The following is a 13,723-nucleotide window of genomic DNA, read 5'->3' on the forward strand; positions in this document are numbered from 1 at the left end:
TTCATCACTGTAATAGGTGACATACAGAGGTGTTAATACAACTGAAAGAGAAAAGGCAGGTGCTTCAAGGCCACCGGCTTTGTTGCAGGCCTTCACCCAGAGGTCACCATTCCCATCTTTGTTCCCTGTTAGAAAAAGAGGCTGTATGTGAGCCCCTCGGAAAGTCTTCCCTTTTACTTCTGCTGGACAAACTGAGGGCATCCTTGAACTGACCCTGGGAATCCCTATGTGGACTAGGGGCGGGATGGCAGGAAGTATGGTAGAATATGTTGACCTTGGAGGGTGGACATTCAGAGAGCTCTCCAATACATGCCAGAGGGGCAGGGGCTCCAAGAAGGAGCACGGTGTTGTCCTTTAGGAACAGATCTAGACCTTCAAGAATGGATATGGCGCAGCCTACTGCAGTAGCTGTTTCCCTGTGCCAGTTCTTTTCGCCTTTCCTTGTGGCATCCTCTCCAATTTATGGTGCGAGAGAGTGGCAGACTAGTGTGGGGGGCCCTTTCCTGTTCAGAGAACAGGGTTCACTCTGGTGGTATAGAGGGGCAAATGGGCTTATTTCTTATTTCTTTGTTTTCCCCAAGAATTTTACAGCCCTGATACCTGGAACAACAGTGGAGATTTTACATGGAGACTCCAAAAATATTCTTCAACTGATTATCAATGCGTACAACGTAAGTCATCAGTTTCGTCCCCCATCCCCACCACCTCCAGCCCCGCCCTCTCCCCCTGAGGCTTTGGGAACTGACCTGAACTCAGGTGGGCAGCTCACCACATTGGCGTGCTTGTCTCTGCTTGCTGACTGTTGCCTCTTGAGTTTGGTGCCTTTCTCCTTTGCTCAGGTTCGGGATGGAGAAGGCTATCCTGCTTGATACATCTCTTCCCCCTCACTTCTGCCAACTTGCCTCTCATAGGCTGACCCCCGTGAGCTGTGACTGCTCAGTCAGACTCAGGCCTGTGGCTTCTGCCCCATGCTTGGGTTCTGACTGCGTGATATCCAGGTCCCATCGGAGCACCTCACTTGGGTGGGTACAGGTGCCATCTGCTCACGCAGTTGCCTAGGTGATCCTGCCGCTTTGCTCCCTGCAGGGAAATGTGAGAAGCACGCACAGCGATGTCACCTCACCGTGTGGGCAGGATGGTTGGAATTCCCCAGGCTCATGGAGCTTAGCATTGAGCAGCAGACTGTAATGGGATAGAAAAACTAAAAGGAGTCAACAATAGGTCTTTTGCCTGCACACTTAGGATCCGAGTGCCATCAGAGGGAGCCTGAGTGGGCCTGTGAGATCCCCTGCTGTTTGTTATAAGCCATCACGTTACCTTGTCTGCTTTGTAACAAGTGCCGGGATCACAGGCGTGGTCGAGGAGCCACTTCCACACCCCACGCTGACTGTGATGCCCGAGCCTCTTTCCTTTTTACTCTCTTTTATCTTAATTCTTTTATTTATTATTATTTTTTATGGGAGACCATGTGATTTGAAATCAATATCCTTTTGGGGGACAGATTTTATACTGAATGGTTTAATTTAGTTACTGCTGTCAATCTGAAATAAAAAGTCATGTAACTGACCCACACATGTCGCCATAAAATTTTTAATTTTAATTTTTTTCTTTTTATTGAATTTATTGGGGTGACACTGGTTGACAAAATTCTATAGGTTTCAGCTGCGCAATTCTACAGCACATCATCTGTATGTCATATTGTGTGTTCACCAGCCCTTCAAGTCTCTGTCCATCACCATTTATTCCCCCCCTCCCCTCTCCACCTCCCCCTGCCAGTCTATGAGTTTTCTCTCTTCCTTTTTCTTTTTTGCTCAATCCCTCCAACCCTCTCCCTGCCCACTTCTGACAGCTGCCAGTCTGCTCTCTATCTTGTCAGGTTGTCTCTTATTTTGCTTGTTAGTTCATTTCACGTATGAGTGAAATCCTATGGCACTTGTCTTTCTCTGACTGGCTACCTCAGTTCTTAATACCCTAGAAGTATTTGACTCAGACCCGGCTTTATTTCGGAGAATGGCAAGCGCAGTGTCCTGTGCCGGGAGGCATGAATGGACTCTCAGCTGTCCTCTCCCTGTCTGGCCCCAGGATGGTTGTAGCCTCCAGGGCCCAGCTTGCCCTTCATAGGGCCAGGTAACTCCCACACAGAATTCACAGCGTAGCTTCCTGTTAAAACAAAGTTATACGTAGAGTAAGTATAATTGAAGTAACAGTATTCGTCCTAAACTCGTGTAAAATATTCTTCTGTTGGCCATCCTGGGAACCCGATTAACCACTATGGCATCTAGGGGCCCTTTTTTAGTGACTGAATATTGCTCAGCTAGACCAGGAGCTGTAGGTAAGGCCCTCGGGCCGCGGGAGGAGCCCTGGAGCTCGGGTGGCTCACCCTCCCTTGGTCTCCTGGAGCCTTGGTGTGAATTGGGGGTCACTGAGGATTCGTGGTTAGTTTTTCCTCCTTCCCCCACCTTCTGTTACAGTTAAGGGTCCTCTTCACGAGTTCTTTGATTCCTCCAGGATCCCAAACTCCCTACTAAGAGAAACTAAAGACTTCTTTCTCCTCTCCTACCCCACTCCCTGCTAACTAACATCCCCTTTTCTAATCTCTGACCTCTAAATCTTTGCCTAAACCATTGGCCACCCAGAACCCAGTAAGGTAGGGTTTCCAGTTACCTTTATACTTAGTGATTTTCAGATTTCCACAGAGAGTGGAAATGTAACATACTGAGAAATTGTTTGAGAAGACAGCATGTGTGCAAGGGAGGGGCTCGGCCTGCTGAGTGTTGCCCTGCTTCTGAGGGCCATGCATCCCCATGAACCTCTTGGACACAAGCTCTGGACACTGAACTAAAGTCAAAGTGAGAGCCAGAACCCCAGCCTGGGTTGTGCTCCCCATCCCCTGGGGGTCCTGGGGCCTGGCTTGGGGCCGGGGGCGGGGTGGTGGGGTCCGACTGGACCTGCTCTCACTGGCAGGGTGACTGCAGCTTGCCTCTGCTGAGCCAGGGCCCTTGAGGGAGAAATGGCTGAAGAGCAACCATGTCTCAGGCTCTGGGTGGAGTGAGGATGTTCTCCCGAGCTCCTGGGGAGGAGCCACCTTCCAGCATTTCTACCCTCAGTTCCTGAGTCCAGACGCCTGTGTGTGGATGACAGACTCCTAGGCCTTTCCCAGGAGCATTTCCTGATGAAGGCATAGGCTCTGCTTCTCTCAGCTTTAATAAAGTAGGGCACAGTGTCACTCGGTTCCACAAAACTGGCTGGGTCGTGTTCGCCAGAAATGGAAAAGCATTCTACTCAGGTTGTGTTGTAGGGCTAAGTGGCTCTGCATGTCCACACTTGTGTGTAGGGCTGCTAAACACTGGGGAGCGTGAGGTGGTGTTGGTTCCCTGGGTGGGACTCTCAAATGCTTAGTGGTGGTCTTTCTCTGAGGTACATTGCCTTGGCTCTGAGCAGGATTCATGATAACTAAATTTGTTTTCTTTAAGGAAACATGCTCTGTGTGGTCAGCAAAGGTCAGGAGAGGAATGGGGAGACCTCTCTGCTGCTGAGGAGTCGGGCAGGATGTGCTGCATTTGCAGCCTGGCATGATCCCCTGAGGAATTGTGGGAATCTAGCACTGCAACTTGACTCTGAGTTAAACTGGCTCCTATAAGAGAACACGATAGGAAATGGGACATACAACTTACGAAGGAACATATGAAACTCAACTTTTTAAAAGTGGGCAATTCTGGAATACTATCAACTATGTTTAAATTCATTGGAAAATTTTAAAATAGCTTTATTGGAAGGCAATTAACATAATAAACTGTGCAGATGTAAAGTGTACGATTTAAGTTCTGATACACATACATACCTGCAAAACTATCACCACCATCAAGATATTGAACATATCCATCACTCCAAAAAAGGTGGGATCTCTGGTATTTGCCTACTTCACCGCCCCCTTCAGTGGAAATTTAATTTTATTTTTTGTTTTTTTTTTAATATATATTTTATTGATTATGCTATTACAGTTGTCCCATTTTTTCCCCCCCTTTATTTCCCTCCACTGCCCCCTCCCGCCCCGCCCCCCAACATTACCCACTCCACCCCCCAACCACCCGCCCTTAGTTCATGTCTATGGGTCATACGTATAAGTTCTTTGGCTTCTCCATTTCCTATACTATTCTTAAACTCCCCCTGACTATTTTGTACCTACTATTTATGCTGCTTATATCCTGTATCTTTTCCCCCATTCTTCTCCTCCCCCTCCCAGCTCTGATCTCCATTTCTATGAGTCTTTTCCTGTTCTAGTTGTTGGCTTAGTTTGTTACTGTTTTTGTTTTTGTTTTTTAGGTTCAGTTGTTGGTAGTTGTGACTTTGTTGTCATTTTACTGTTCATAGTTTTTGATCATCTTCTTTTTCTTAGATAAGTCCCTTTAACATTTCATATAATAAGATCTCAGTCATGATGAACTCCTTTAACTTGACTTTATCTGGGAAGCACTTTATCTGCCCTTCTATTCTAAATGACAGCTTTGCTGGATAGAGCAATCTTGGATGTAGGTCCTTGTCTTTCATGACTTCCAATATTTCTTGCCAGCCCCTTCTTGCCTGCAAGACTTCTTTTGAGAAATCAGCTGATAGCCTTATGGGAACTCCTTTGTAGGTAACTGTCTCCTGTTCTCTCGCTGCTTTTAAGATTCTCTCCTTATCTTTAATCCCATGTAATGTAATTATGATGTGCTTTGGTGTGTGCTTCCTTGGGTCCAACTTCTTTGGGACTCTCTGAGCTTCCTGACTTGTATGTCAGTTCTCTTCACCAGATTGGGGAAGTTCTCCTTCATTATTTTTTCAAATAAGTTTTCAATTTCTTGCTCTTCCTCTTCTCCTTCTGGCACCCTTATGATTTGGATGTTGGAATGTTTAAAGTTGTCCCAGAGGTTCCTAAGCCTTTCCTCATTTTTTTGAATTCGTGTTTCTTCATTCTGTTCTGGTTGAATGTTTACCTTTTCCTTCTGCTCCAAATCGTTGATTTGAGTCCCGGTTTCCTTCCCTTTAGTGTTGGTTCCCTGTATATTTTTCTGTTTCACTTCGCATAGCCTGCAGTTGTTCTTCCATTTTGTGACTATGCTCAACCATTTCTGTGAGCATCCTGATTACCAGTGTTTTGAACTTTGCACCTAATAGGTTGGCTATCTGTTCATCGCTTAGTTCTATTTTTAGAGCTCTGATCAGTTCTTTTATTTAGGCCATATATCTTTGTCTCAGTGCGCCTGTTACATTGGGAGGGGCAGAGCCTTAGATATTTGCCAGGGCCGGGCAACCTTGGTCCTTGTGTTGTGACACCGTGTGTCAGGGAGCGGTCCGAGAAGGAACAGTGCCACTTACTCGGCTCTTGGCTGGCTTTGAGTCATTTCCTCCACTACCCACAAGCAAATTGGACCCTTCTAGTGCTGAGTCCCAGGTGGGTGGGTTTGTGTACATTCTAGGACCCTCTGAATCTCTCCAATGGACTCTCCTATGAAGCTGGGAGTTTCTCCCTCTGCCACATCCCCCACAGGTTTTTATAGCCAGAGGTTTTGAGGTTATCTTTTCCTGCACTGGAACCCTGGATTGTGCGGTCTGTCTCGCTCCCCAGCTGTTCCTCCCAGTTTATCCACATGCAAATGTGAGATAGCCCAGTCCTCCAGTTGCTGCTTTGACAGGCTCCTTTCCACCCGTCTCCACCTCTCCACCCGTCTCCACCTCTCCACCCGTCTCCACCTCTCCACCCGTCTCCACCTCTCCACCCCCACCTCTCCACCCCGGCTGCCTGTCTCCACCCCTCCTACCGGTCTGGATGTGAATGTTTGTTCTTTAGTTCCTTGGTTGTTGGACTTCCATACACTCCGATTTTCTGGCAGTTCTGGTTATTTTTTGTTTTTAAATTTGTTGTTGCCTGTCTTTTGGTTGTGCGAGGAGGCAAAGTGCATCTGCCTACAGTTCCATCTTGGCTGGAAGTGTATGGCTGGACATGGAAATTTTCAAGTAATATATTAAATAAAGAAATGTGAAATCTCAAGGTATTTGGAGCAAAGCCTAGTTGGTGGAAGCTGTTGGTGTTGAGGGTAAGTTGGTGCTTGACATTGATTAGTATCTGTTTCACTGGTTGCCAGCATTTCTGGCAAAGGGGAAGGCCCAGGCTGGACTTCAGTCCTTAGCATGTCTCCTGGATTTGAGCCTGGCACTGGCCTCTGGTGTGGTGTGTGTAGTCTATAGTGTGTGTGTGGTTGTGTGTGCATGGTAAGGATGTAGGAGTGTGTAGTGTGGTGTACATTGTAGGGGTGTTTTGTGGGTCTGTGTGTGGTGGGTATGTAATGTGTGGGCCTGTGAGCGTGGGTGTGGTGTGAGCTTTTGCCTGCGTTAGAGATTCCAGTTAGCTCCAATTATCCTTTCTCCTGCCCTTTCCCTGGCCAGGGTACAAGCACAGCTTTAACCAGACTGTTTGCATTTCTCTGTGTCACCTTACCACCTCAGCGGTTTGTGTTGGGTTTCAAATGAGTCATGCAACATGACTCAGTATGGGTGTTGACTTTTTCCTTCCCCCAAGAGTTGCTGGCAAACCATCTGTGGGGACCTTCTGAAAAGATTTTAGTTGGAACATCTGTAACAGATGAAATAGCTAGCTGTGGTATTTAGCTCAGCTTAAGATGGAGCATAATGGAAAGGGTACGCTTAATTTAATGTCTTGCAGAATTGAGTCTGTCATATGCAACTTTCATAGTGAGAAATCTTCAACTCTGGGCTTTGATTTATAAATATATTCTTGCGGTGCCAAATTCTCCATTGTAGGAAATCACCAAATCCTCCTGAGGGCATTGAGCAATGTGGAGCCTTGCTGTGTAGTTGGTGCTGGTGACAGGGTCTCTTCTAGCACTGGGGAGAGAAGGCAGGGCCTGGCTGCACACCCACAACACCAGCATTACGTCTCACTAACGAAAGGGGAGGTAGGGCTCAGGGAACAATCACCGCGGCCTCTCTCCAGAGTGGGAAAGAGCAGAGTGAGCTGGAAACCGCTAGAGTGGCATGTGGAGGGTGACATCAGAGGCCATGGTGTATGTTTCTCCTCACTGAGCACATGTTTCTCTTTTCGTTGTTGCCATAAAGTCTGCTTCCACCCACATCACAGCTGCCTGACTTAAAGCAATTGCAGATGTGACCTAACCTGACTGAGTAATTAATAGCCTCCAAACTTCTGACATTCTTGACATTGTCTCCTTGTCCTAGGATGAGGAGCAAGGAATCATCCTTCAGGGGCGAAACTGGTAGGATTTTACTGACTTTCAGGAGTCACACATAAGACCTCATGCAAAATAACTGCATCGCCAGTGGCTTCGCGGTATCTTGTTTTTCTTTCATTCATTTGCTCATTCACTCATTCATTCAGCAAATATATACCAATGGCTGTGGCAGGCATCATGCTAGACCTTGGGAATGAAACAGTGAACAGAGCTGCCCTTTGGGATCTTGTCGTCTTTTAGGGAGACTGACCCTCACAAGCAGATTATAACCTGGCCGTCCACACTCTTTCACGTCAGAGCCAGTGTTCCAAGAAAGAAGCACTGGGTGTAGTGACCACAGGGAGCGCTGTGGGGGAATTGGAAGGCCTGGTCCCCGTCCCCGTCCCGGTCCTGCCTGCCTCTGGCAGCTGAGTGACCCTGGGTGAGTTCTTTTCTTTGGCTTCAGCTGATGATGACCTTGGCGGAGGCCTTTTCTTTGGCTTTCCATTTCCATAAAGTGAGAGGTTTGAACCAAACAACCTCCATGATTCCTATGTCTCTAACATCTTGAGAGTTTCTGATTTTAAGAGAATGTGTGGAGAGCAGGAATAATACAAATATCACATCAAAACACAAGGCTTTGGGGGGCTTATGGTCAGAGTAGAACATAGAATTCAGTTCCCATCCATTATAGTTGCTGACTCATAGAATGGGAGTCCCAGTGCCCGGTGCTTTTTCCCCCTCTGCCAAATTCTCCATTAATGCATCCAGGTTAATGAACTTCAGGATCTTCATGACTCTGTTTGTGAACCACAAAACCCATATTTCATATGACTCTTCTCTAACTTTTTACAGAGCTCCAGTCCACCTAGCCCTTACATGACATGCAGTTTTGCCTCATCGTCATATTTGTTCACGATTACAAATGTTTAAAAATTATTTGTTCTTTCAAAAATAACTTTAAGTTTCTTCCACCAGACCTGAGCTCCTTTGTGTAGCTGCTGTTAAACCATCCATCCTGCCATCCATTCAACAACAGCTTGTGCTCGATCCTAGAGAGAAATTTAATATGGTCCTTGGAATTCACAGCTCAGTGGGGGAAACGGATTTGTAAATAGCTAATCACATCCAGCAGGAGAGGGCTTTGTGTGTGGAGTGGTGCGCTAGCAACCTTTTGCCAATTGAGGCTGGCACTTACCAGAGGAAGTGGGTTTAAGAGGGAGAGTATTTTTAGAGTTGTAGAAGCACTTACACAATTTGTTACAAAGGGAGAGACTTTTTCTCAGAGAATATTTTTACCAGCTGTTAATTTGTTAGGAAAACTGCATATTTGACTTATACAAGTTTAACAGTACATGCTCAGCAAGAAAAGAAAAAATAGTGTGAGAGCGAGAGGCAATTATACCTGCTATTGTGTTCAATGCCATGTTCCGTGCAGCGCACCCAGGAAGTCAGATGGCCCCTCAGTTGACTTGGGTTCCATGTGTCCACAAGTCTCTTAAAGTGCATACGTCCTGCCATGCTTGAGTGTACTAACTGTACAAAAAATACTCGGTGGGGGTAAGATATGCCTGCAAAATATAAGCCAGTTTCTTTATTTGGTGTCAGTCTCCAAGATACGTCCTGCATAGAGATTTTCAATGGCAGTTTTTTAAACCAACAGACACAGAAAATTGTTCAGACTTTTCATAAATTAAATACACCTGAGTGGCCCGCGCCTAGGTAATGTTAGTTGCATCTAGTAGTCCTTATCGTGCCCTCCTCCATTACTGTCCCTAAGGGGAAACATTATTTTTGCCTGTTTTGAATTTCATATAAATAGAATCACGTAGTAGATATCTCTTTTGTGTCTGGCTTCTTTCAGGCATTGTTGTATTTAGGAGATTCATCTATATTGTGACATGTCACATTTCATTCATTCTCATTACTGTGTGGTATTCTGTGAACAAACCACAGTTTAAAAATAAAATCTGTTCTATTATTGTTAGGCATTTGGATAGCTATAGACAATGTTGCTGTAAGCATTCTTGTTCATGTCTTCTGGTTAGTACACATCTCTGTTGAGTATGATCCATGGGTGGACTGATAGGTTTCCAGTTGACCTAAGCTTTAGCGGAATGCTTTTCTCAAGGGTTGTACCATTTACAGTTCCACCAGCAGAGTATGAGGGCCTCAGTTGCTCCACATCTTTTCTGACACTGATGTTTTCAGTCTTTTTGTCTTTTTTTCTTCCTATCCTCATGGGAAATTTTGGCTTGATTTTCATTTCATTCAGTCTTGAGAACATAATCCACACAAAGGATGTTATTCTGTGACAGTGTACTTCAGCCTTATGCAGGCGGATCTCATCTGATGGGGGATGGGTGTGGACGTGAAGAGCAATAGGGTGGACTCCTGGAGCAAGTTCCTGCTCGACTCATTGTGCAGGATGGTAAGGAGCTGGCCAGAGAAGAGAGGAGTGAAGAGTCATTGAGCAAAGGGACACTATTCCATGTTTAAAGGACCAAAGTCTGGAGAGCACAGGGCAACATTTGAGGAGCTGCATGTCTGAAACTTAGGGTAGAATGAGAGGTGACTGGAGAGGCAGATAATAATATCATATCGCAGGTGAATCATTATCAACATCTCCAGGCTCCCAGAGGGAGACCTCAGGCCAGTTAGCAAGATGAGTGTGTGGGTGTGGAGAGAAGGAAAGGGATTGCTTTGGCTTGAGACTCCCATGCAAGAGGAAGCCACATGGGCATCAGAGAACCACTGTGGAGGGCATCTTGGCAGCAGACTTCGCTAAATGTTTTGGGCCTCTTCTTTCTCTGTTCAGAGCATCCGATCTAAGGTGGAGCTGTCAGTCTGGGATCAGCCCGAAGACCTTAACCTCTTCTTCACTGCCACCTGCCAGGATGGTGTATCCTACCCTGATCAGAGGAAGTGTGAGGGCCTGAAGATCGGGGACACGGTAAGCCCTCACCCCGTCTCTGTTTATATGACACACATTAGCACTGGCCATCATTCTTTGCCTTCTGATGACTTTTGTAACTTATTAGAGTCCTTTAGTAGTTTTTATTCTGTCTTCCATGTCAGCCGCCTAGGGGACTTCCCGAAGCCTGCTCTGTGTTGTGCTTTCAAGGTGGCAGATGGACTTGTTAAAAAGCCCCAGTCAGTAGACAGACCTCAGTACATTGCCCTCTAAGTCTTCCTCAGGTTGCATTGTGCCCTGGGTGTTTACATGGTTATTATCTTCACTAGACAGGGATGAAATTAGGTGGCAGAATATGGGCAGGGAAGACAGGAGGCCTGGTCTCATTTCTAGTCTCCTACAGCTTGCTCTGTGTCTTGGATACTCTGACCCTCCCTCTTTCCCTCTGTAAAACATGAAGAAATCCATTCACATCTTCTTTTTGGTGAAATGGGATGGATAACTTTACAGCAGCAGAGGGCATGGATGCCTTGTGTGGACTAAGTGGATATAATTAAATGATGGGAAAGAAGCATTGTGTGTAAAGATGTGCGCCTGTGCACCCAACCGAGGACCTGCGAGGGGTCGGGGGGAGGTGATGCACAGACAGGTGGAACGCTGGCCTCAGACAGGCAGAGGGGCTTCAGGGAAACCTCTCAAAAGGAGGGAGGCACAGTTGTGGAGCTGGTCACACCTCAGGTTTCTGGGGTTTTCTCATGCTCCAGAACTGATCCTCTCCTTCCTTCCCTTTCAGAACTGCCCTTCGTCCGCTTTTCAGCACACAGGCGTACCTCTCACACACTCTGAATATATGTGGGCCTTGCCCTGCAAAGGGACAATTCAAAACAGTGGTGTCAGTGTTGAGAAAATGAAGGATTCTAATGACAGGGTAACAAATATTTTTCTAAGATAGGTTTTTGTCAAGTGCCTTTGCTTAAAAAAAAAAAAAAAAGTGTAAGGCCTAATCAAGTTGTCAGATGATATATCATTTAAAATGATTACCTACGGCATTGACTTGAAGGCATTCATGGAATAGGACTATGTTGCTGTAACAAAACTCCTTCTGTTCCCATCTTCCTATTTATGTGAATAACCAGTATAAATAAAAAATAAGAATAGAATTGGTGCTGATCTCTTTATCTTATTTAGAAGTAATATTATTTCACATATACATGATATATTGGGGCAGGGAAAACCTTATGTCAAAGAGGAACTTCCAATAAAATTTTGTTTTTAAGATGTCAAATTTTGCAGTATGTTTGTGTTTTGATAAGTTAGTAATTAATCTAGATGATTAAAAAAAACTACAAGAGCCTCATAGTCACAGGTTTAAAGAGATGGTTATGAAAACTGGAAAGAAGAAGAAATAACAAAAAGAAAAAAAAAAAACAACCCCGAAAACATGTAAGCTAGTTCTGTAGATCTGTGGATAGAATATTTGGTGCAGTGTGTCAGGAAAGCTGAAGAATGAAGTGTGAAAAACATGCAGCCCAGGAACCGTTTAGTTGGAGAACTAGGTCCAGTGGAACAGAGGAAGAAAGAACTTATGCAGCACACACACAGGACACCTGGGTTCAGGAAGGCTCTTAACAATTACTAATCACATCCTTACGGCTAAGACACATGATGTGAGTTGATAACAGCACAGTTAGGCAGATTTGTAGGTGAGTGAACACGCTTTCTAAGAGTGTTGATAATATCAACTGGAAGAAGGACTTGCCTGAGGCCCCATGCATCTCTTGTCTATCTGTGTTTACTACTGGTTTGAACTATTGGAGACCCGCTTGTCCAATACAGGAAGATCACAGAGCTGGAGAAAATAAATTACCTTATAAATAAGAAAACCAAGATTTAAAATATTTTTCAAAATTAAGCTGGGTTGAAATCATCAGGATTAATGTCTTGTATTTCATTGATAATATTAGTAGGGTAGAGGGAACTTGATAGTAGTTTTTAAGAAGAGGATCTAGCAAATTCTAATTTTCAAAGGCTCAATGTGAATAAAGCGTGTTTTTTTTTTTAAAGTAAAGCCAATTGAAGCTGCATTAAAGGAAGTATTTTGAAACCCCATAGATAATGGCTCCCCTCTTCTTGGTGTGGGTCAGACTGCATCTGGAGTTCTATGTTCAGTTCTTTTTTTAAAAGGGCAGTGACAAGTAAATGATCATGATGAATTGCCTAGAAACCAGGAAGGTCAAAGGAGCTGGTGTCTGTTGATGATAATGGCATGCAATCCGAATTCTTTTTGGATGCAGGAAACTGAAACCAATTCATGCCACCTTAAGCACAAAAGGGAAAATCATTAGAGGAATGCTGGGGTCCCTAATGAACCCAAGGGGAAAATGCAGTTAGTTTTGGGAAGCACAAGAAACCCACTTGACAATGACTTAGCTCTACAGTCTCCTCTAGTTCCTTGTGAGGGAGATGTTATTCATGTGGTAGATGAGAAAAACCGAGGCACAGAGAATTTAATTAATTGCCAAGCCTCCCCTGCTAGTAAGTAGCAAAATATGAGAGTTCAAAGGTGGGGCTTTCTGGTTCTGATGCCAGCCCCCCTTTACCTGGCCTCTTGGTGCCCATGATTCTGCTGTCTTACCTATTTCAAAGGGCTTGTCTCAGAGCAAAGGATGGTAACAAAGAACTAGGCCTCCGCTCAGGGAGCGCAGTTTATCCATTGCCTTTATGTGCCTCCCACACACCTGCGACTCAGGTGGGGAAGGGGCACTGTACTCACTGCTGCCGTGTGGTGACCTGCCCAAGATCACCCAGCTTGCAAGCAGTGGACTTGCAATGCGAACCAAGGTCTTTTCACTCCAGACCAGGTCATGTCACTAGTCACTGCCTCCTTATTGTGAAGGGAATAACGTGTGTCGCCATCCTTGGGAATTTATAACACACCCAAGACTGTAGCAGGGGCTTTATTTACCTCTGCTTCCTGCAGTGGCTGCGTAAATTCGACATATATTATTACCTGTTTTATGTGACAAAGACTGAGGCTCTGGGGGGCCAGACGGCAGGGGGGCGGTGTCTGAGACTCTTGGTAGAAGTCCCCCTTCTGGCGAGCTGCTAGCCCCAGGAGTCAGATGTGAAACAGCTGATGCTCAAGTCCATGTTTTTCCCTTACTCCTCACGCGCTTTGGGAGTGAAGCCTCGCAGAAGTCACCGGACATGCTAGTGTACAGATTTTATTTTTTGATGGGATACCTTAGGATAGGGAGATGTAGTCCATAAGACCGGAAACGATTTTAAATGGCATTTTTTCACAAAAGTAAAAAATCTCTGATGTGTTTGCATAATTCGTAGAGCATTTGAAATAATAGAAAAAGGAGACAGCTCCTCCCCCACCAACAGCCAGGGGCCTCCCTTGAGATCTGAGGTCTGTGGCCTTGTTGAAACAGCAGTGGCCGCGTGCAAGCGTCCATGCTCGCTCGTTGTCTCTTCTCCACATTTCAGTGCTGTCTGGCAGTCCAAGGGGCCTGGTCACAGGGCCACAGGTTCCCAGCCAGGGTGGTGGGGTTTGGTTTTCAGTGGGTGGAGACAG

At 45.5% G+C, this 13,723-nt stretch overlaps 1 protein-coding gene across 2 annotated transcripts in view; it reads left to right on the top strand.

Annotated features, from left to right (window-relative positions):
* The window catches only part of ITGB5 (integrin subunit beta 5), a 113,427-nt gene that overhangs the window by 60,226 nt on the left and 39,478 nt on the right, over positions 1 to 13,723 (top strand). For both annotated transcript variants that reach the window (XM_054575183.1, XM_054575185.1), the window contains 2 exons: positions 582 to 671; positions 10,048 to 10,182. In XM_054575183.1, coding sequence (XP_054431158.1) covers positions 582 to 671; positions 10,048 to 10,182 — 225 coding nt within the window. The remainder of the gene's footprint in view (positions 1 to 581; positions 672 to 10,047; positions 10,183 to 13,723) is intronic.

This window comes from Pteronotus mesoamericanus, unplaced genomic scaffold (genome assembly GCF_021234165.1).
Source record: "Pteronotus mesoamericanus isolate MK-2021 breed Mesoamerican mustached bat unplaced genomic scaffold, CSHL_Meso_final contig_27, whole genome shotgun sequence".
Classification (NCBI taxonomy): Eukaryota; Metazoa; Chordata; class Mammalia; order Chiroptera; family Mormoopidae; genus Pteronotus; species Pteronotus mesoamericanus.